The sequence below is a fragment of the Cervus elaphus genome, chromosome 6 (assembly GCF_910594005.1).
Source record: "Cervus elaphus chromosome 6, mCerEla1.1, whole genome shotgun sequence".
NCBI classification, from domain to species: Eukaryota; Metazoa; Chordata; class Mammalia; order Artiodactyla; family Cervidae; genus Cervus; species Cervus elaphus.
Window position 1 is genome coordinate 38,422,917 of NC_057820.1, and position 25,739 is coordinate 38,448,655.

The window sequence follows — 25,739 nt, forward strand, 5'->3', positions numbered from 1 at the left end:
ATTTGCTGGCATGTTGATTGCAGCACTTTCACAGCATCAACTTTCAGGATTTGAAAGAGCTCAACTGGAGTTCCACCACTTCCACTAGTTTTGTTCATAGTGATGCTTCCTAAGGCCCAAATGACTTAGTATTCTAGGATGTCTGGCTCTAAGTGAGTGACCAACCCATCATGATTATCTGGGTCATGAAGATCTTTTCTGATCTTCATGTTCTTCTGTGTATTCTTGCCACCTCTTCTTAATATCTTCTGCTTCTGTAAGGTCCATACCATTTCCATCCTTATTGTGCAAATCTTTGCATAAAAATTCCCTTGCTATCTCTAATTTTCTTGAAGAGATGTCTAGTCTTTCCCATTCTATTGTTTTCCTCTATTTATTTGTATTGATCACAGAGGAAGGCTTTTTTATCTCTCCTTGCTATTCTTTGGAACTCTGCATTCAGATGGGAATATCTATCCTTTTCTCCTTTGCCTGTCACTTCTCCACTTTTCATAGCTGTTTGTAAGACCTCCTCAGGCAACCATTTTGCCTTTTTGCATTTCTTTTTCTTGGAGATGTTCTTGATCACTGCCTCCTGTATAATGTCACAAACCTACATCCATAGTTCTTCAGGCACTCTGTCTAATCCCTCGAAAAAGTGATTTCCCCGACTTTCTTCAATTTAAATCTGAATTTGGCAGTAAGGAGTTCATGATCTGAGCCACAGTCAGCTCCTGGTCTTGTTTTTGCTGACTGTATAGAGCTTCTCCTTCTATGGCTGCAAAGAAAATAGTCAATCTGATTTTGGTGTTGACCATCTGGTGATGTCCATTTGTAGAGTCTTCTCTTGTATTGTTGGAAGTGGGTGTTTGCTATGACCAGTGTGTTTTCTTGGCAAACTCTGTTAGCCTTTGCCCTGCTTCATTCTGTACTCCAAGGGCAAATTTGGTCATTACTCCAGGTATGTCTTAACTTCCTATTTTTCATTCCAGTCCCCTATAATGAAAAGGACATATTTTTTGGTTATTAGTTTTAGAAGGTCTTGTAGGTCTTCATAGACTGTTCAACTTCAGCTTCTTCAGCATTACTGGTCAGGGCACATACTTGGATTACTGTGATATGTCTTGGAAAATTACAGAGATCACTCTGTCATTTTCAAGATTGCATCCGAGTACTGCATTTTGGACTCTTTTGTTGACTATGATGGCTACTCCATTTCTTCTAAGGGATTCTTGACCACAGTAGTAGATATAATGGTCATCTGAGTTAAATTCACCCATTCCAGTCCATTTTAGTTTGCTGATTCATAGAATGTCGATGTTCACTCTTGCCATCTCCTGGTTGACCACTTCCCATTCACCTTGATTCATGGAGCTAACATTCCAGGTTCCTACGCAATGTTGCTCTTTACAGCATCCCACTTTACTTCCATCAGCAGTCACATCCACAACTGGGTATTGCTTTTGCTTTGGCTCCATCCTTTCATTCTTTCTGGAGTTATTTCTCCACTGATCTCCAGTAGCATATTGGTCACCTACTGACCTGAGGAGTTCCTCTTTCAGTGTCTTATCTTTTTGCCTTTTCATACTGTTCATGGGGTTCTCAACTGAAGTGGTTTGCTATTCCCTTCTCCAGTGAACCACGTTTTGTCAGAACTCTCCACCATGACCCATCCATCTTGGGTGGCCCTACAGGGCATGACTCATAGTTTCATTGAGTTAGATAAGGCTGTGGTCCATGTGTTCAGATTGGTTAGTTTTTTGTGACTGTGGTTTTCAGTCTGTCTGCCCTCTGATGGAGAAGGGAAAGAGGCTGATGGAAGCTTCCTGATGGGAGGGACTGACTGAGGGGGAAACTAGGTCTTCTTCTGATGGGCGGGGCCATTCTCAGTAAATCTTTAGTCCAATTTTCTGTTGAAGGTTAAGTCTAAAGAGGATGCAGAGTGGGGAATATGTGCTAAAAGAATGCACAGAATTGAGGGTAGATGAGAAAAATTGTGTGATGTGTCAGTATCACTTCGGGGTCAAAGAGAACAACTGCATAAAATAGCACTGGTTCAAGAGCTAAATCATTAGACAGATTGCTCTGTAACTAGTTCTAAGAAGGACTCAAAACCCTGAGGTGATATAAAATTTAAAAAAAAAAAAAAAGCCGAAGAAGAATGAAGACAAAAGGTCTTGTCTGTGAATCTATACTGACTGTCTAGAGCAATAGAGATAGCTATAACTCTAGGATACCCAGGGCTTCCTGGGATAAATTAACAGCATAACAATTCTAAGCCCAAGTACACCATAGCACTGATTGTCAAAAAACTTTAGAAATGGGTGAAATGTCACAACCATCTTAATTTTAATAGTTATGATATACTCAGTATTTAATATATATACTGGGAATTTAATTTGATATGGTTGTCACTGTATAAACCTTTTTATGTATATTTAATTTTAATTTTCACAGACACTATGTGAGTTGATTATGATCCCTACTTTCTATGTGAAAAGACTCATTCACAGAGCAATAAAGTCATTTCACTAGAAAACAGCTATTAATTAGCAAAATCAGAACATAAATTCTAAGGTTCTCACTCTTAAGCACTGTTATAGTCTCATGCTTGAGAGAATTGGTAAGGGAATGGAAAATGTGACAGAACCTGCCATGTGCTTAAGTAATAATTAGAAATATGTCATTGCCATGAAGAACACTAGGAAAGAGCCACTTCTTTTGTCTCTATGTAACTTATTATTCTATCCTGCATTGGTTTTTATTCCAATTGAAGTATAAAAGCAATTAGCACAAAATATACTATTAAGACACAATAATAAAACAAAGGAATACTGAGTTCCTTTCCCTTTCTAATTCAATGTTAATATGATTACTCTAATGATGACAGAATTGTGAGAAGATTATGGTTTCTTGGAAGTTAGAAAACAATCATATTTATAATATTGGGGGCATCTAGACATTGTGTAAAATTCTGAAGATAACTAGGTTTTTATTGGGCTTCCCTGGTGGCTCAGATGGTAAAGAATCTGCCTGCAATGCAGGAGGCCAGGTTTTGATCCCTGGGTCAGGAAGATCCCCTGGAGAAGGAAATGGAAACCCACTTCAGTATTCCTGCCTGGAGAATCCCATGGACAGAGACTGGCAGGCTACAGTTCATGGGGTCGCAGAGTCAGACATGACTGAGCAACTAAGTGCTAATAAAATGGAATTAAATTAATACATGCAGAGTAGACTTGGAAGTCCATAAATAATGGATTTAATTCAAGTAGTACAAGTCAGTTACTGTGAAAATTTCTTCTTTGTTTAAAGTACAAGAAAATTTAAATGGAAACTCACTGCATTTATTCACCCTATCTGATTAGCTCATATATTTACCATAAACCACTTATTCACCCATTCAATAATTTTGCTGCCTACTATAAGTAGTAGATATATGTAATACATTAAAATTGATTTTTCAAACCATTAAGTTGACTTTGGTTTGCTTTAGGCTTGCTATAGTCATAGAATTAAAATGATTTCTGTCTATAACAACATGTTATGCATCTCATATCCAGCCAGTCCATGGCAGAGACTGTTTCCATGCTTACCTTTTAAAAATATCATTAGAGAAATACACAATAATCTTTATTCAGAAAATAAAACTGTCTTCACTAGTTTATGTCATAAGTAAAAAAAATGTTTTTTTTTTTCAAATATGTTAATCATTTCAGAAAAAAATTGTAACAGGTTATACTTAGTATTCTAGTGGTGCTATAACAAATTACCACAAACTTGGTGGTTTTAAACAACATACATTGTCAGACGTTCAAAATGGGTCTTAAGGGCTAAAATTAAGAGGTCAGCAGAACTGTGTTCATTCTGGATGCTGTAGTGGAACATCTATGTCCCTGTTCTTTCCAGTGTCTTACAGGACACCTGATTCCTTGGTCAGCAGTCCCTGCCTCCATCTTCAGCGTGCATCCCTCAATCTCTGCTGCTGTTGTCTTATCTCTTCTCTTGAATATTACTTATTACTTTCCTTTTTAAATTTTATTTTTAAATGGAGGATAAGTGTTTACAATGTCGTGTTGGTTTCTGCCATAGAACAAAGTGAATCAGCCATAAGTGTATATATGTCCCTCTCCTCTCAAACCTCCCCCTACTCCCCACCCCATCCCACCCCTCTCGTTTGTCACAGAGCAGTAGGCTGAACTCCCTGGGTTATACACCAGCTTCCCACGAGAGTTATTTTTCATGTAGTAACGTATATGTTTCGGTGCTACTCACTCAGTCTGTCTCACCCGCACCTTCCCTCACTCTGTCCACAAGTTTCTTTTCTATGTCTGTGTCTCTATTACTGCCTGCAGATAAGTTTATCAGGACCATTTGTTTCTAGTTTCTATATATATGCGTTAATATATGATATTTGTTTTTTCTCTTTCTGGCTTATTTCACTCTGCATAACAGGCTCTAGGTTCATCCCCCTCACCAGAACTGAGTCAAATTCACTCCTTTTATGGCTGGGTAATATTGCATTGTATATATGTACCACAACTTCTTTATCCATTCATCTGTTAATGTCTTGCCTCCTTTTTATAAGGGCATTTATGATTAGATTGGGTCTCCATGGGTAATCCAGGATAATGTCCCCATCTCAAGATCTTCAAAGTCTGTAATCAAATCTGCAAAGTCTCTCTGCCACTTATAAACACCTAATCAGCGGATTAAGATATGGATTTCTTTAAGGGATCATATTGAGTCTACCATATAAGTATTTAATTGTGTAAAATAATTTGGCTTTTATAGCAGGGCTTTGAAAAAGTTTTAAGAAATTTAATAAAATTTACAACATTCACAGGATCTGTGATCTCCTATCATTTGAGAAAATCCTCAAAAATAAAACATAACATTAAACTTTATATACATTTTCCCTTTACTAATTACACATTTTATTGAGGTACTATTATGCAAAAATTTTAATATTTGGATTAAGTACTTTCTACACAATTGATTATTTTTTTCTGGTTTCATAAGATTAATGATTATAATACAATAATACCCTTTCATAGTATTTCAATTGATTTTACAAGAATTTAGAAAAAATTTATCTGAAAAATAAACTCCAAAGATCTCACAAATCATATTTGCTATGAGATGCTCCTAGTAGCAAACACTTAGGAAAGAAAACCTTCACTTTCACATATTTTCACTACTTTTTTTCCCCTATGCTGTGTATTTTAAAAACAAAATGCTATAATCCATGTCTCTTTAAACGTCATGTTTATGTTATTCAATTTGAGGGTCTTATAAAACTTTATTTGAATTAAGTTCAAGTGCATTAGTTATATAATCTTACTATTTCAAATAAAGTAAGTGAGCTGAGTAAGTTAACCTCTGAAACTGTAAGTCTATAATAACATTTTGCTTCCTAAATCAAATACTTTCCTAACTTTCCAAATCCAATTAATTTTTAATCCTTGTAATTCATCTTGTTTACTGATAATTAGCATCATGTTTACATTTACATATTATTAAATGGCTGTAAATATATAAAAATTCTATCTAGATATTGATGCCATTTGATGTTTGGTTTATTTGATGTAAATTTACCTTTATGTTACTGTAGAATAATGTCACTTTAATTTCATCCTGCAATCATATTTTGACTATCAACAAATCCTAGAAACTTGAAAGAAATTGCTGCTTCATTATTAATGGTATTCAGTTCAGTTGCTCAGTCCTGCCTGACTCTTACGAAACAAATACACAAGTATTCTGAGACAGAAGGAATACCATTGTAACCGCTAACTACTAAGAAACAGAGTATCTCTAGTACTACCTTAGTGCTCCTTCCAATCACTCCCCCAGCCAGAAGCAAAAGACAAGGGTGCTATCAACATTAGCAGATAATGCAAAGCTCATTCCCAAAACTATGGCAGCCATCTGAACTCCCACTAATAGAATATCCCAATTTCTTTAATGATATTAATAGTATTAAATGCTGGTTGGTATCTCTCCAAGTCACTTTTTCTTCATCTTAACTGGACTGAAGTCACATTGACTTTGTATTAGGTATTGGGACAAACAACCTTTTTCCAACCTCAGGAACTAATGACCTCTCTCTTTTGAAAGCTCTTTCCTGGGTTCTTTGCCTGACCGCATCTTTCTTCCTTCAGTTTGCAAATATCCTCTCTTGAGAGCATTCTTTTATCACACCTATATAAGCTGGCCCTTTTGTTGTTTTCTATCATACAACTGTGCTTATTTTCTTCTTTCATTTTTTTTATCACTGATGATTATATTTATGAGTTCATGTGTTTATTATTTGCCTTACCCTAGACCACTAGATCCTTAAGACCAAAATCTACTTTTCCCCAGCATTTAACACAGTGACTGACCTATAATAGGTACTGATTAAAAAAAAAAAAAAAAAGGTACTGATAAACTTCTATTGGTAGAATTATTGTTGGTGCAAAAAATTAATACAATATATTTTGAAAATAAAAAGTAACTATTTAGAGTGCTTTTACTCCTATTAACATGGATTGGATACAAAATCTAGAACAAAAGTTGCAAGCTTGCCAAAATCCTCTGTATATGAAATCCATCAGCCAAGAATACTAGAGTGGGTTGCCATTTTACTCCTACAGGGGATAATCCCAACCCAGGGATCCACCTGCTTCTCTTGCATCTCTGGCTTTGGCAGGCTGATTCTTTACCACCAGGCAAAGCCCATACCCTACAGACCACCTGGGGAGCCCTTAATGAACAAGGTACAATACAAAAAGTAATGGAAATTACATGAAGTAGCAAAGAACAGACCCTGTTTAAATGGTGCAGCACATACTCAGCTCTGGTCTGCAGTTGCCCAAGGGAAAACAGGTCAAATGTTTCTCCAGACTTAATGTTAAAACTGACTTGTTGATATCTAAGAGGCCTAAAGAAATCTCCTGCAGGCTGTATTTGGCACACGACAAGCTCCAGGATTTGGTGATGGACAGAGAAGTCTGGCATGCTGCAGCCCATAGAGTCACAAAGAGTCAGACATGACTGAGGGACTAAATTGCACAGTCTACTGAGGAGTTTGCTTCTTTTTAATTACATGTAGGCTCTTTCTGAATTTCTTACAGTCCTGATGTCCCAGGGTTTCCTTGGTGGCTCAGATGGTAAAGAATCCACCTGCAATACAGAAGACCCAGGTTTGATCTCTGGGTTGGGACAGTCCCCTGGAGGAGGGCATGGCAACCCACTCCAGTAGTCTTGCCTGGAGAACCCCAAGGACACAGCAACCTGGCGGCCTATAGTCCGTGGGGTCAGAAGAGTTGGACACAAGTTGGTGACTAAACCACCACCACCACCACCAGTATTCTTGCCTGGAGAATTCCACGGACAGAGGACCCTGTCAGGCTATAGACCATGGGGTCGCCAAGACTCGGAAATGACTGAGTAACTAACACTGATGTCCCAGCAGAGATCTTTACAGGACTGAGATTACACAGACTATTTTTGGAACTGATTTATCCAAACATGGAGTCCTTGCTGTCCACTAATACTCTCTAGATCACTGGATCTTATTTTTTCACACTTGAGTTTTACCTTTTTCTCTTTTGATTCTGGAACTATTACTCTGTTATTTCCCAACCCCCTCTTCCCCCTTCTAAAAACAGAGAATTTGGATAACCGACATTCCTCTTATAGAAGGATAATACTTGCTATATTATAAAAAGGTATAAAAAATAATATGGAAAACAAATTGGTTGCTAGTTGCATTCTTGAGGCATCTCCCAGGTGGCACTAGCGGTAAAGAACATGCCTGCCGATGCAGGAGACATAGAGACGCCAGTTTGATTCCTGGTTGGGAAAATCCCCTGGAGAAGGAAATGACAACCCACTCCAGTATTCTTGCCTGGAGAATCCCATGGACGGAGGAGCCTGGCAGGCTATAGTCCATAGGATCGCAAAGAGTCGGACATGACCAAAGTGACTTAGTACAGCACAACATAGCGTTCTTGAGGAATATAGTAAGAAACATCAATTAACTTGGAGAAACTAAAATTAATATATTCTGTTTTTTTTTAACCATAGATCTTTCCTTTGAGTTAATATGGTTGGTCTTGTAGATAAGAGTTTCTTTTATCATTCTAGCAATGAACATAATACTTTTAGAGGATAAATTTTGATCACATTTATTCTTTCAATCATTCAATACATATTTATTGAATATCTCCTATGTATCAAACTGGAAAATGTACTGAGGCATTGGAAATCAAATTATATCTTGATATTATTTGATATTTAAAAACTTAAACCTATGGGTTAATTTCAGTACAATGAGCTTTAAAATATATGATGATTTATTTATATAATAAATACCAGTAGGAAACCAATGTGTTCACACTTTAAAATATACACTCAGTGCACATTTAAAAATATATACTCAGTTAAACAGTACTTGTAAAATATATTTGTGTGTGTGTTAGTAACTCAGTCATGCCCGACTCTTTGTGACCCCACGGACTGCAGCCCACCAGGCTCCTCTGTCCATGGGATTTTCTAGACAAGGACACTGGAGTGGTTTGTCATTTCCTTCTCCAGAGCATCTGCCCAACCCAGGGATTGGACCTGGATCTCCTGCACTGCAGGAATATTCTTTACCAACTGAGCTACCAGTGAAGCCCTAAAATATATTGAGTTATTTATAATTAAATATTTAAAGGCTTTGTTCACTTTAAATGTTGAAAGTATGGCATTTTTTTTTAGTAAAAAAAAAAGTAGATTATCTAATTAATTATAAGTATTAATTTCTGATAATGTCCTTTTTGCAAGTCTTTCTATAAAGACAATGTTATACATAATTCCAGATGGCTAATGTGAATGGTGGAAAGGTCTGTAAGTGCTATAAAATAAGACTGGTTTAACCAAACACTTGTTTCTAGTACCTCTCCAATTATGTGCTTCCCACATCTCCTAAGAAAATCTACCAGAGGAGATTACTAGAATAAGTAAAATGTGCTTTGTATTTTTAAAAAGAAGAAACAACTGAATAGAAAAGCTGGACTGTGAGTGAAGACAAGCACTTTTTGAGTGTAATGTGCGTGAAATTGTATGCCTTGGAAGAAAGACAAATTGTCAGCAGGATATAAAGCAAAGATTTTTTTGCTCAGAAATACTCTGTGTAGGTGGTTAGTTGTTTTATTGTTTTCTTTCTAACTCAAGTCATCCCCGTAAATTGGCTAAATGAAGGAAGCTCTACTTAAAGATGCTTACAAATTTTATCCCAAATCAGGCTAGAAGTCATGGGGTGGGGTGAAAAGAAGATGAGAGAGCAAATATGTGGCACTGGTAAAGGCTGAGGTTTAACCTCTTGAATATTTGGGTCATCTCTTGGAGAGAAAATATCACAAAGGAGGAAAATCAAGTCGCAGAAGGAAAGGCAAAAGCTATAAATGTCACAGTGGAACTAAGGTGTGACAGCAACGGAAAAAATATTAATTCATCTTACCCCAAAACAGGGTACCTATAAACCCAAACAAGATAATACAAATAGTAGGAAGAAAAGATTAAATATAACTTTTACAATTTGAAAAAAAAAAATTGAGTACAAGGCATCCAAAAAACTCAGTGTAAGACAATTCAGTAGCCTCACTACATTGTTAACAATTACTCATTTTCCTTATTTTATTTCCTACTGTCATCTTTTCAAATGAAGTCATAACATTTGATTGATTCAGGTAAAGGTCCTTTTAAAACTTTGTTCAATTATCTACCTATTCACTGACTCCTAAAACTCTGTGCAAAAATTATTACAATCTTATCTTAGATATTTTCAACTTTCCTTCTCCTATGTGATACAACAGACTTTGTTGTATTTTTCTATATTACTTCTAATATGCTTATATGTCATTAATATTGATATGTTTTTATACATAATTTTGTTTTTCCCTGTATATCTATATTTCCTTCTTTTCTATATTTTGCCAAGAAAAAGCATCATCTTAGAAATCAATATTACCATGGAAAAATACAGAGCGTGTGTAAAATAAAAGAAAATATCAATATTTTCCCACACATCAATATTAAGATCAAATCATTTATAAATATAAAATATATCACTATATACACTTTAATTTATCATCTTAAATTCAAAATTAAAATGGATATTATAAAACTATATGACAAACAGAACCTAACAGCATCTCTTGTCTGGTTGTTTATTCGGTGGTACAGTTAGAAAAGTTTCAAATATTAATATTGAATTCTAAATATGATGTCTGTCTTCTACTAATACAATGAGGTCTTTTAACAAGCATTTTAATTACGTACAAGTTTTTTTTTCTTCTTCTTATAATGCAGGTAATTTAAAAAACGTTTAAAGTTACTATGTAGGTAAGAGCCTCATTCTAAATTGTGGGTAGTATTTTTAGAGTGCAAATTAGTCTTTGCCATAAAGCTTCACTAGATGTTTGGGAGAAAAAAAAAGTTTGTAGCAATTCAGCTGCTTTAAGAGAGGAATACAAACCTCTTAAAAGTAAGTAGCAAAAGAACTGAGAAAAAGGGCCTGAGTTCTTGAAGCTCTTTCTTCATCACATGCCATTACTGTACTGATGAACGCTGAATATTGAACACCACTGAATAACTCGTGAAAATATAAAGGGGAACATCTATGTGTGGAAATAGAGTTGGGTCCTTAAGAACAAATATTCCAAAGACACTCAACTCTTGGCTCTGCCATTTTCTAGCTATTCTACATGATATAAGAAACACTCTACTTATCCTACTGAGTCTGTTTCTTCTTTAGTAAAGTTGTGACACACATTTTTAACAGGGAGGAGATCGTGAGAATTAAATAAAAGAGAGTATGTAAACATAAAGGGCTTCCTTGAGAGCTCAGTTGGTAAGGATTCCACCTGCAATGCAGGAGATCCCGGTTTGATTCCTGGGTCGGGAAGATCCTCTGGAAAAGGGATAGGCCCACTCCAATGTTCTTGGGCTTCCCCTGTGGCTCAGCTGGTAAAGAATCTGCCTGCAATGTGGGAGACCTGGGTTTGATCGCTGAGTTGGGGAGATCCCCTGGAGAAGGAAAAGGCTACTCACTCCAGTATTCTGGCCTGGAGAATTCCACAGACTGTGTAGTCCATGGGGTCACCTGCAAAGAGTCTTATAACCAATGTAGTAAATGACATGTGGTAAATGTTAATAAATGTCAGCTCTTTTAATAAGTGAATATTTTCCCTTTTGGGAAAACAACAACAACAACAAACAGTGCTTTTTCATTCTGGAGAAAAGTAAAGGAGCTCATCATCACCTAAATCAGGACTTGTAATAGTCTCCCACTGACTTACCAATTCTAAGACCATTTTAAGGGGAATATATTCTAAGACCCTCAGTGGATCCCTAAAACTGCAAATGGCACCAAACCCCAAATACACTGTCTTTCTTCCTATACATATCTATGATAACATTTAATTTATAAATTAGTCATAGTAAAAAAAAAAATCCATATTTCCAGCATCACTCCTCGTGCACTCTGGGGCCCTTTACTAAGTAAAATATTGGTGACTTGAACACAAGAACTATGATGGCGTGATAACTATCATCACGAGACAGCTGAGGTGATGACCCAATGACTCCTGAGATACTAACAAGTGGGTAGTGAATACAGTAAACATACTACACAAGAGGATGATTCATGTCTGCGGGAGGACAGCAGATTTCATCCAGCTACCTAGAATGGCATATTATTTAACACTTACAAATTGCTTATTTCTAGAGTTTTCCATTTAATAATTTTAGACTGAGGCTGACCATGGGTAAATGAAACCATGGAAAGTGAAACCACAGATTAAGTGGGGTGATTGCTCTATAGATGAGGAACGTTGGTAAGGTGAGATTCAGAAAATTTTAACAGTTTACCTAAGCTGAAGTATCCAGGTTTTTGTTAAGTAATAGGATCCTGCTACCTGGTCATTTTTCTACTAAACTATCCTACTTTTCAAACAAGTCACTCTATTTTATTTTATGGTTTTCAATTTCTTTTGGATTCTTTTCTTTTAAATTCAAGTTAAATTTACTAAATGAATTTACAGTATTTATTATACTTTTAACTGAAACAGACTGAAGATAGTTTAAACAATCATACTGTATCATATAAATTAAAGCATGTATAACCTGGAAAAGTGGTTGCACCTTTGCTTATAATTCTTATTTAATGAAATAATCAGATAAATATTCTAATATAGTATGGACATACTTCTAAAGTAATCAGTACATTTTTAGGATTATCAGAAACTTGTAAATATAGGATATTCTGGAATCAAATTGCCCAACTCTAAAAATTTATGAGAGAGAGGAACTCTGTGGTAAATCACAATCCTGTTTTATAAATGTGTGGGAGCAAGTTCTCATTTATATCGAAATGATTTAAGAAAATGATTTTTCAGAATGAGTTTGGCATAGGATTTTGGAGTAGTTATCCTAAAAGAAGTTTGGAAAAGACATAAAATTGAAGAAACAGCTGTGAAATTCTTTAATTTTTAAAAATTGTGTAAAAAACCAATATACAAAAAGCCTTCTTCAGCTTTCATGTTTCAAAAATATAAATGTAAGTTTCTTAAAACTGTCTTTAAAACTGAAGCACACCTTAATTCATACTTTTTAAAAATGCCTTTGGAAGTAGTTATTCTATATTTTTCACAAAGATATTATTATTATGCAATCCAAGTATAATTGTCACAGTTCTAAAATAGACTACAAATTTTAGTTCTTTAAAATATCACTGATGAACAATAAATGGTCATTTAGCTTTATATTTTTATAGAAGGGTCAGTCCCTGGAGATAACAATGTAAGAAGAGGAACCTCAACTGGGATTTCAATAAAACCTATACAATTGTGCCTCTTTATAACAAAGTTAGCCTATAAAACTTCATTAGATATACTTCTAATCAATTATGTCTTAAGTAAGCAAACAATGGAATTTTCTCCTAACTGCTTTCACTATTACTTTTACATTTAAATTCATTTCTTGCTGGCCAAATTTCTATTATCAGAGTATGCACACATACAGCTCATGAGCAATGCACTGCTTTTTAAATAAACAGAAATGAGGGAAGCCTAGAAATATCTCTCGGCACAGTAAACTTGCTGATCCCCAGACAGTTTGTTTCTTCTGAGATGTCAAAGGATATCGGAACCTGGGATTTGTTTTTGATCCCAGGAGTTTTCTCCCTCTAGGATGAGTTGCATATTTAGTATGAGAATACAGGATTTCCTAAGTGATCTTCACTAAGGTATTCCATGAATAATTAACTAGTTAGATCAAAAATTTTTCTTTTGAGATGGTGATTCTACCTTTGAATTAAAAAAAAGGAACAAAAATGCTTCATTTTTGAATGTTTGATTTTTCATTATTCCTGAAGAAAAAAAAATAATTTACTGGTATATATTTTTTCTGACATAAAAGTTGCAACGACTCACTTCTTGGAAGTATAAAGGATACATTCTAAAGAGTGCTTTAGTTCATGTAATTCTTGCATTTTCTATCCAGTCTGTTCCCTCTGGATGAATATTTTTAATTCTCAATATGTTGGCAGCACAGGAAGCTTAGATTTAATTGCTTCTATCAAATTGAAAATGCATCAATTTCTATGCTACTATATATACAAGCATATTACTCACTTTGCCTTCTGTTTGTTGGAACTAGAGGGATATAGTACTGTCATATCATTCATTCATCCTTTTTCCTAAATATTTTATATTCTTGCATTAAGAAAAGAGTTTTAGAATAAGTATTGATTGATATATAAAAAAATATAGTCAAAATTAAATGCTGCAAGATCATGCAGGCAACATCGAATTAGTCCAAGTATGAGGATAATGTATGACCTTGAAAAATTTAAATTATCCAGTTTTTAATATAATTTATGTGATTATTTTTATGTTTTATAGAGACTATGTTGTCAATGCATGCAAAATAATGCTTAATATCTTTCCTTTTTTAAAAGAAGTACAAGAATATACATACTGTAAGGAACACATTCATACTGCACTTCAAGGTATTTATAGGTTCCCGGACAGGGGTCTGGAAAAACGTCAGGGCCTGCCACCACTGCACACTGGGTTCTGTTATTGCACCTAAAGTCAGAAGAGAAGAAAAATAATAAGTGCCTATATAGTTAAGTCATTATTAACATAAATACAAATTTTATCTTATAAATAGTTTCTAATTACATAGATTTAAGCAAGGTTTTGGGTAATTCAGCGTTTTAGGCTTACTAAGGAAATGTGGTATTTCCTCACTATGTAATATAGTAACTAAGTAATATAGTAATTCTTTACTAAGGAAATAAAGTATACTATAGTTTACTTTAAAAAGCTAGACATTAAAAAATTCATTCAGTTTATCCCTAGTAACTAATTGAATATTAGATTGAGCACAGCATGATATTGAGTTAGAAGTTAAAATACAGTTTAAGCAACATTAACTGGCCCATAGGATATTGTCAATGTGAAGACAGGACTATTTGGTAGGAAAACACTCTCATTATATAAATAAATAATAATAATTAAGAAAATAGAACCACAGAACTTTATAGGCACTAGTAAAATAAATTCACTGATTATCATATCACTTTTATAGGCCTTGAACATATGTTTTTGAAACACTTTTAGCTACACCTAAACAATAAACTCAGTAAAAAGTTAATATTTAAATATCAAAATATATCTAAGAATTTAATTTATATAAATTTGTGTAATAATACATAATCCCATAAATAAGACTATTTTTAAGTATGGACTCATATTCCTCATGATTAGCCAAGTAATGACATTAATATTGCAGATTTCTATTCACAAAAATGTCAGCATCTTATCATTTAAAATAACTTAAAATTACCAAAGAGAAAGATCAGACATTACTAATGAAATAGAAAAACAAATTTTTTGTATTGTCAAAGAAAGAGTAATAAAGTAATAAAATAAAAAAAATTCCATACTCATCAGGCAGTTTAGAATAACAGCTAATTCTGATGGTCAACATACTATAGAATTCTCTTGCATAGATTTAGGTCTAAGAATGATTATCACACAATTGTATAAGAACATTAACATAAATGTGGCTGCCACCAACATACACAGATAATAGGTGGTGTAAATATTTTAGTGTATTAACATTTTTTTTAAACAGCAGTACTTTCCTATTACATACAAAAACCCTTTGAGAAAGCTGTCTTAAGTTAAAAGACATGACTTTTTTTTTTTTTTTTGCAGTTAAGAAGTACAATTTTAACATCACACCTTGAAAAAATAAACTCCTAAATCTGTGTCAGGATTTTATACAATGAGCAGCTATATAAACTCAGTTATATCCAGATGGTTACAGAAAAATCAGCTATTATCAGGAATGAATTCAAAGTAGAAATAATGAAAAATAAAAATATACATGACAAAAACAAGATTATATTTAACTGTTCTATAAACAAAATACGATTGCTAATCTCAAGTAATTAAATTATAAGATTGGAATAAATATTATATATATATATATAAATATAATGTTTTGTTTCTTGGACTATTGTCTTACTGTGGCAATTTAAAAAAGAAAAATTGAAACTAGTACAGCCGCTATGGAGAACAGTGCGGAGATTTCTTAAAAAACTGGAAATAGAACTGCCATATGACCCAGCAATCCCACTTCTGGGCATACACACTGAGGAAACCAGATCTGAAAGAGACACGTGCACCCCAATGTTCATCGCAGCACTGTTTATAATAGCCAGGACATGGAAGCAACCTAGATGCCCATCAGCAGATGAATGGATAAAGAAGCTGTGGTACATATACACCATGGAATATTACTCAGCCGTTAAAAAGAATTCATTTGAACCAGTCCTAATGAGATGGATGAAGCTGGAGCCCATTATACAGAGTGAAGTAAGCCAGAAAGATAAAGAACATTACAGCATACTAACACATATATATGGAATTTTAAAAGATGGTAACGACAACCCTATATGCAAAACAGAAAAAGAGACACAGATGTACAGAACAGACTTTTGAACTCTGTGGGAGAAGGTGAGGGTGGGATGTTGCGAAAGAACAGCATGTATATTATCTATGGTGAAACAGGTCACCAGCCCAGGTGGGATGCATGAGACAAGTGCTCAAACCTGGTGCACTGGGAAGACCCAGAGGGATCGGGTGGAGAGGGAGGTGGGAGGGGGGATCGGGATGGGGAATACGTGTAAATCTATTGCTGATTCATGTCAATGTATGACAAAACCCACTGAAAAAATAAATAAATTAATTAAAAAAAATAAATAAAAAAGAAAAATTGTCAGATTGTCTTACTATAGTATGAACAAGTTTATGAACCTTGTTTTACTTCCTATTATCAACCTGTTTCCTAATTACTACAGCTTTATAGTAATGAAATTAATTTAGAATCTGTGCTGTTCTTAAAATTTTCAGATATAAGTGGCAATTTCAAATTTATACTGTTTAAGCAATCAATGTTTAATACCAGCAAACCAAATTACTAGTTATTTATGAGTCGGGCATAAAGGTTGAAATTTGCAATTATGACAGTGTTTGTTTCTAAGAATCCGTCTTGAATCAAAAACAATTTCACAAAAAAAAAAAAAAACCCACTACAATATTGTAAAGTAATTAGCCTCCAACTAATAAAAATAAATGAAAAAAAAAAGTCTATCTTCTTATTTCTCTTTTACGATTTCAGTCACTGTGAGTTAAAATTAAATTAATATTATATTAAAGATTATTGATCATTATATACCAATAAGAGAACTTTTACAATTATATCAAAGTTGTCAAAACTAAATTTATTCTAAAATACCTTTGATGATAAAAGCAAAATAAAATAATTGAATGTTCTCATGTGTTTTACATTCAGTTTTTTCTGCAATTTCATTTTAATTCAGGTATACATTAAAAAATGTACATCATGAGAAATGCTGAGCTTGAGGAAGCACAAGCTGGAATCAAGATTGCTGGGAGAAATATCCGTAAACTCAGATATGCAGATGACACCACCCTTATGGCACAAAGTGAAGAACTAGAGAGCCTCGTGATGAAAGTGAAAGAGGAGAGTGAAAAAGCTGGTTTAAAGCTCAATATTCAGAAAACTGAGATTATGGCATCTAGTCCCATCACTTCATGGAAATAGATGGGGAAACAGGGGAAACAGAGGCTGACTTTATTTTTCTGGGCTCCAAAATCACTGCAGATGGTCTTTGCAGCCATGAAATTAAAAGACGCTTACTCCTTGGAAGGAAAGTTATGACCAACCTAGACAACATATTAAAAAACAGAGACATTACTTTGTCAACAAAGGTCGGTCTATTTTCCAGTGGTCATGTATGAATGTGAGAGTTGGACTGTGAAGAAAGCTGAGCGCCGAAGAATTGATGCTTTTGAACTGTGGTGTTGGAGAAGACTCTTGAGAGTCCCTTGGACTGCAAGGAGATCCAACCAGTCCATCCTAAAGGAGATCAGTCCCGGGTGTTCATTGGAAGGAGTGATGCTGAAGCTGAAACTCCAATACTTTGGCCACCTGATGCAAAGAGCTGACTCACTTGAAAAGATCCTAATGTTGGGAAAGATTGAGGGCAGGAGGAGAAGGGGATGGCAGAAGATGAGATGGTTGGATGGCATCACCGACTCGATGGGCATGGGTTTGGGTAGACTCTAGCAGTTGGTGATGGACATGGAAGCCTGGCCTGCTGTGGTTCATGGGGTTGCAAAAAGTTGGACACGACTGAGTGACTGAACTGAACTGATGATGATCTGTTGAGGTAGACTTGCTGTGAAATATCTAACTGGCCCAATTTTCATTCAGATGTGGTTTGAATCAGGCATTCCAAGGATGTTATGAATTTAAATTAGCATGACTTAATGAGGCCCGCTCAATTCAAGTTGGAATGAAGCAATCAGAAAGATGAATCTCTGAACATAAGTTAGAAGGAATAATAAGACTAATATTTACTTATATATAAGACATAATAAAAGAAAAAAAGACAAAAACTGGCCATTTTAATTCAATCCATATACAAAGCTTCAAACTAAGCACAGTTGCCACCTATTGATAAAAGTTTATTTAAAAATATTACATAACATGTTCAATAGGATTAGTTATTAGTACTAAGTTTAAAGCAATATTAGTACTAATTTTAAGGTAATATTGCTTAACTAAGATGTCTTATGATGACTGTCAGGGAAGATATACATAATTACAGGATTATAAATTAGAACAGAATCATTTGTTGCTAGCTTATTCATTCTAATATTATTCATAGTAATATAAGAAAAAAATAGTTAAATATGATAATGAAAAAGTCATACTGGGCAAAATTTCACCATAATGTATTGCAGAAAATAATAAAAATGAAACTGCTAGTTTTATGCACACATCATCTATTCAGTAAATTCTAATTATATAGAAAATAATCAGCCTCTTTTCTGCTAAATTTAATAAAGTTATGTTTGTTTTAACTTCCATATATAGATAAAAATTAGCATCCCATTAGCTGCAATTTAGTTACAAATACCTAAAGATGCAGAATATAAAATGAATACTAAACATAACTGTATTTCAAAACATTCTTACATTCTAGATATATAAGGATTATATTGGTTGGTTCCATGGCTCTAGAATTCTATTATGGTAAAACTAAAAAATTTAAACAAAGTATTATTGTGTTTATACACTAGGACTGTGACCATAGGGTTCTCCATTAATAAACCCAATTACATATTTTTATTATGCTCTTAAACTATTGTGTACAAAAAATCCAATCCAACAGATGTTCAGAAACTTCTCAATTAATTCTTTAGTTATGCAAATATATAAAATTCCATTTAAAATCATTGGAATTACAAGATATGACCATGTTAAAAAAAAAAAGTACTTTGTGTCTTTTGCTAGCAAAATTAATCATATGAATTTATGTTAGTATTTATCACATGACTGATGAGAAACACATACACTGAGTATACCCAAGTAATACAGTATCTAAAATATGGCACATCAATATCTGAACCATATATGAGTAAGGCATTCTGTTCTCAGACTAAAATGTTTTATATCTGATCAAGAGATGTGGGTTCAATTCCTAGGTTGGGAAGACCCCCTGGAGTAGAAAATGGCAACCCATACCAGTATTCTTGGCTAAAAAAAAACCATGGAGAGAGGAGCATGGTGGGCTACAGTCCATGGAGTTGCAAAGATTTGAACATGACAGTGTGACTAAGCACATATAATTTATGCAAAAAGCAAGGTACTATCCTCATGCTACATTAGTGTTAAAAATCCAAAAATGGTTTAGGTAATCAGGATTTCCCTGCTGGCTCAGTGATAAAGAATCTGCCTGTCAATGCAGAAGACATAGGTTTGATCTCTGATCTGGGAAGATCCCTCAAAGAAGGCAATGGCAACCCAAACCAGTTCTTGCCTGGGAAATTTCATGGACAGAGGAGCCTGGCACGGTATAGTCCATGGAGTTGCAGAGTCAGACACAACTTAATGACTAAACAACAACAAATCAGGGTTACTAGCAATTTTTAATGCTCAGGATGGACTGTAGTGATATACAAAAAACAAATTCATGTATGAATATCAATAGCATTTTGCTCAATGTCCATAAGAACAATTATCTTTTCCTTAGGACAGTACTTTCCCTATGTGTCACTGTCCACTGCTCTGAGGCCTACAAATACATCATTCAGTTTGGACTTGCTTGGGAAGAATGAGGCAACTATCTTTTGGTAGAATATGAATATACGTATAATAAAGGAATCGTGCAGGTCTTAATTAGTATGATAACTAAATTGTCAGAGAAAAATAAATCAATATTTTTAAAAATTCTCTAATTCTTATAGCTTAGTTTTACACCTAAAATTAACAAAGGAATCTGCCAACGTTCTCCACATATACTCTAAGTGACAATTTAAAAAGAGCAACATGGCAAAACCAATATAATATTGTAAAGTAAAAAGAATAAATAAATAAAACTGAATAATCAACAAAAAATTTAAAAAAAAGAGCAACAAAAGTGATAAGGTCCTTATTTACTGTTTATATTTTTGAGAACATTGATTCTAAATCATAAACTAAAAGTATTGTAATGTCTTACAGAAGACACTATGCTGATGAATATAAATCAAGTTCTATGATTCACAAGGTAATTCTTTAACCCCAAGTCATTCATATTTTGTGTTTTTATGTTTTATTTCACATTCTTTACATTAGAAATGTGATATGACACAAGCAAGTAAAAATGTGACCAAAATGAGGAGTGAGGAGGACCACAGAAACTAGGATACTGTGTTAGTTTTCTTGTGGCTTCTGGAATGAATTACCACAAAATAGGTCTGGTGGTAGAAGTCCAAAATAGTCTTCAACGACTAAGACAAAGGTTTGGCAGGGTTGGTTCCATAGAGGCTCTGAGAAGATTCTGTTTTGTTTTTTTTTTTCTCCCCAGTTTCTAGAGGCTTGCCCTCATTCCTTGGCTTGTAGCCCCATACCACATCACCTTTTTCACCTTGATTCTGACAGCACTATGTTCTTCCTTCTTTGACCTTCTTGCTTCCCTCTATAAGGACACTGTGATCATACTTAAGGCCCACCTCCATAATCCTGACACCTCTGCCTCAAAAGTCTTAATATTGTTGCATACATAAAAATCTTTTATCTATATAAAGTAAAATTCACAGGTTATGGGAATAAAGATGTCAAGACCATTGAAGAGGTATTATGCAGCCTACCATAAGCACTTAAGCAAAAAGACTCACTGAAATTGCTTCCTGGGGCAGTCACTTTATAGAAGTCTTACTCAGGAAGATGCATGTTATTATAGTAGAGCCTGTTTAGTAGAGCCAAGATGTTTAACGTTTCCATAATATACAGTTTTATTTATTAAAAGGATGCATAGGCCTATAGTTACATATATAATGTTTCAGTACAAACAAACATTTTGATTACAGCTTGGCTAAAAGACATCATGTTATGCTTGGTTTTTTTTTTTTGGATCACAATGGGATTTTCAGTGGATAAAGCTTATTGCAATATAGATGTGAGAAGCTGAGCTAGGTTTGCCTGACCAACAAAGGCAATTATTAAAGCATTTTACAGAAACTAGGTCATTGTTTCAATTTTTTTATTTTATAAAGTATGCTGCTACTGCTGCTAAGTCACTTCAGTCGTGTCTGACTCTGTGCGACCCCATAGATGTCAGCCCACCAGGCTCCCCCGTCCCTGGGATTCTCCAGGCAAGACCACTGGAGTGGGTTGCCATTTCCTTCTCCAATGCATGAAAGTGAAAAGTGAAAGTATAAAATATCACAAATAAAACTTCATAAAATGTGAAATATCAAACATTAAGAAATTATTAATGAAACCCAACTGATGTATTAATTCATCTTCCAGTGTTATTACACCTTTACATGAATAAATAAAAAAGTGACTATTTCATGTTTACAGACTTAAGTAAACAGTTTTAGTTTGACAAAATTCAATCTAATATACTAATTTTCTACTGCACTAAAAAGATAATATTTGCCTGTGCTCTAAACTATTGCTGTGGCAATTTAAAAAAGAAAAATTGTCAGATTGTCTTACTATAGTATGAACAAGTTTATGAATCTTAAGGGTTTATTACTGGGAATTTTTTTTTCAAATTGCCTTAGTAATAATAATAATAATATTCTGAAAATACAGAAATATATTTGAAAATGCAGTAATCTTGCAAGGAAGTCCAATTGCCAAATATTCCACACATCTCTGGGTAATATTTGATAGAACAAATTATCATAATCATCAGTCAGCATCCACAGAATATTTATGGAGCCCATTCCAAAAACGAAATGATTAACTATGTCAGACATGAATACAATTCATAGAAGCATGCATTCACAATAATGGAAATGTACATTTAAAATTAACATGCTCACAAGCATTGCTTGGAAGAGCATTTCAGTTCTGAGTTATGTGCCAGTGATTTCTAAGCTGTAATCTTCTAGTACTAGCTGAACGCTACAACAATGGGTATATAGAATTATGACAAACTTCTCATTTAAAAGTAATTGGAATTGCCTCTGTATTAGTTTATTAACCATCTACTTGCAGCAGCATATCAGAACTGAACGTTTTTGAAGTTGCATGTTTGGTTAACCGAATAAATCAGTGTGTGTCTGAATCCATTATCTTAAAGTATAGTAAATGGAGGTATAACTTGTTTTCTTCTAAAAGAGGAACAATATTTGCATGTATGTATTTTTCTTACTGAAGACAATGTTCACTTTGCCGACAGATTTTTTTTTTAAAGTTAAAAACAGACATAATTGATTTTACTTCCTGTCAGTGCGGCAAAGCATTCCTCCCTTCCCCGAGCTACAGGAACGTCCTAGCTGCCATGACAGGACTAAGACTGGAGACGTCATACTAATTCAGTTTAGTCTTTCGTCTTCTCAACGTGTAATATTTTCAGATCAAACTATTTATGTGTGATAAAAATAAAAAGGAATAAAATCTAATCCAGAGAAAGAAAATTGCAAAGAAATGGTATTTTACTAATGTTGGCTCCTGAAATCAGTTAACATGAAAGCCCATGAAAGGAACATGAGCTCAGAAAGATGTCTTGTGATTTCTTCACATTTGCTTTCAATGAAGTGCCAAATAAAAGCAAATGAATAACTTTGTGTGTATGTTTGCACGTATGTGTGCACATGCCTACTTTAGGATACATATAAAAAGACTTCCAAAGGAGAATACACAGCAGAAATAAACTTTCATGTCTATCTGTCCTCATACATGGACTTTTTGAAGAGTGCAAGAGTAACATTTATATTACACAAAAATAATTTTAGCCATCTTTATAGATTGTAAGTATAATATACATGGTGCAGTATAATAAACTGTGAAAGAAAGCCCACATGTGCCAGTTTCTCAAGACCACTAATTCTCACAGGTCTGTCTCCTCTAAGATGCTTCATCTCTCCTTTCTGGTACCTGACCTAGTTGGGCTGGCTCTTTTGAATTAGGTCCAGTGATGACCTCAGACAGAGACTCTTCTATAGTGTACACCCTACCTGTTTTGAATTAAGGTATTTCCAGGAAGCAATAAGTACAAGATAAATGCAAGGACATTTCTACTTTAATCATAATACTTTAGACTGTAAAAAAAAAAAAAACATAAAGTAGCTTAAAAATAAGGGTTGTATTATCTCACACATTAAATTTGGAAGATGAATTGATTCAAGTTCATTAATTCAGAGATTTAACACCGAACATATAACATCATGTCTCTGACTTGGATTCTGTGAAATTTTCTTGGATTTATGTCCTATGGTCTTAAAATGGCCACTGTATTTGTAGTTCTTACATGAATAAGTTAAATCCAAAAAAGTAAAGTTCCTACCTTGTGTCTCATTTTAAGGGTAAGGATGTTCTACACCAAAAGCCACTCCATAGGCAGCCCTTAAAGAACAATGGCCCAAATGAAAAAATGCCTATGCCTAAAACAGTCACACAAGGGGAATCCACCTGACTGGTTTTACCCAGTGAGGGTTCATCATCAGAGGGCTAGAGAGGCAAGCAGTCTCCTTTGATACACTAGCCACTTAACAGAAGATGGGATAAATTGTGGTTGCTAGTGAGGATGGGTTTGTCACAAGCAAGCATATAGATATACCAGTCTCTCAAGATTCCTTCTTTAGTGAAAAGCATCTCATATTTAAAATATTATAAAGTCTTCAGCACAGCAATAAAAAATATTGGGACATAAAAATAAGTCTTTTTTTCAAATTTAAAACACAACAGTTTATTCTGAAAGCATGCATATAGTATGTGCATTCTAAGGTACACGCTCTGGTTAAATATATTAAAATGCATGCCTATTGTGGGATGCTAGACAGCATTTAATGGTAAAGCAACTCTTCCTTCACTAATCTGCATAAAAAACAAAACCTCCAGATTTATATTTTAAATAAAAATATTAAACATGTGTATAGTTGAATATACGCATAAACTTAGGAAATATCTAGAAAGGATCTGCAGCAACAGTGATTATCAACGAGATATGGAATAAGTGTGAGTTCGCAATTTCTTAATATTGTGCTTTTTAAAACAAAGTGAATATTTACTGTTTCAAGTGAATATTTCAAAGTGAATATTTACGCTTCAAAGTGTACACAAAATTCATATAAAATGACAACATTTTTAGGACTATCCATACTAACTACTTCATATTCTGATAAATTTCCCAAAAATTGTATGTAATGCCATCTACAGCTTTCTTAAGTTCAGTTTTAATTCAGTCACTCAGTCGTGTCCGATACTTTGCAGCCCCACAGACTGCAGCACACCAGGCCTCCCTGTCCATCACCAACTCCTGGAGTTTACTCAAACTTATGTCCATTGAGTCTGTGATGCCATCCAACCATCTCATCCTCTGTCGTCCCCTTCTCCTCCTGCCTTCAATCCTTCCCAGCATCAGGGTCTTTTCAAATGAGTCAGATCTTTGCATCAGGTGGCCAAAGTATTGGAGCTTCAGCTTCAGCATCAGTCCTTCCAGTGAATATTCAGGACTGATCTCCTTCAGGATGGACTGGTTGGATCTCCTTGCAGTCCAAAGGACTCTCAAGAGTCTTCTCCAACACCACAGTTCAAAAGCATCAATTCTTCGACGCTAAGCTTTCCTTATAGTCCAACTCTCACATTCATACATGATTACTGGAAAAACCCTAGCTTTGACTAGATGGACCTTTGTTGGCAATGTAATGTCTCTGCTTTTTAATATGCTGTCTTGGTTGGTCATAGTTTTTCTTCCAAGGAGCAAACGTTTTTTAATTTCTTAAGTTATATTTCTATAAAACAAAGTTTCTCCAATATTTATTGTACATCTTTCTCCCTCTAAAACATTACTTTTCTTTTTAGTATTGAGGGGAGAAATAGCCTTTCTAGAGATAATGTAAAGGTGTAGGTCACCTAGAAACTCTGGCATAATGAAAACCTATCTTGCCACATGTCTGGAAAGCTTATACATATCCTTCACAATTGGATAATCTCTGCAACAGTTCCTAAGGAACTTAAGATGATAACAGTGTTGGTTGATTCATCTTAGAATGACTATGATGACAATTTTTGACAACTTTAAAGGCATTCATTGTATTCAGGGACTTTTCACATTTGTCCTTTGAAAGTTGTGGTCCTTATTCCATATATGAGAGAAATATATTCAAGTGGACTATACTACTCAATCCAACACAGTGATTATCTGGGATATATGATTCATAATTTATGCATGGTTGGGAAAGTCACCAATAATTTAAGGTTTGCAGTAAAAACAAAAGGGAAGAAAAAAATCTGGTATCATAGCTTTCCTTTAAAGATAGTAAGCAAAAGGTAAACACTATTTATTTATTTTCTTGGTTTCCAGGTTGCCATTTTGAATGACTGGCACTTGGTGTTTCTTTTTTGCATTTAGGATCATAGACAGATAGATAGATAGATAGATAGAAAGATAGATAGATATTTAACAAATAATCTACACATTTTGAAGTTTAAGTGAAAGGACTTTGTATTACTGAACCCAAAAAGATTAAATGCATGTTTTATTAACATCCTTTATTAATATGAAATCACATATATGAAATAGAAATAAAATATGTAATATAATGCATAAGGCACAATTCTAAAATATTTGTAATGAAACATACAATTATTACTTTATGTCTTAAACTTGAGAGATAAAAAATCAGTAA

General features: G+C 34.3%; 1 protein-coding gene across 12 annotated transcripts in view; it reads right to left on the bottom strand.

The window, feature by feature from the left end:
* Window positions 1-25,739, bottom strand: part of ADGRL3 (adhesion G protein-coupled receptor L3) — a 923,733-nt gene that overhangs the window by 364,612 nt on the left and 533,382 nt on the right. For all 12 annotated transcript variants that reach the window (XM_043906659.1, XM_043906657.1, XM_043906653.1 and 9 more), the window contains one exon: window positions 13,987-14,096. In XM_043906659.1, coding sequence (XP_043762594.1) covers window positions 13,987-14,096 — 110 coding nt within the window. The remainder of the gene's footprint in view (window positions 1-13,986; window positions 14,097-25,739) is intronic.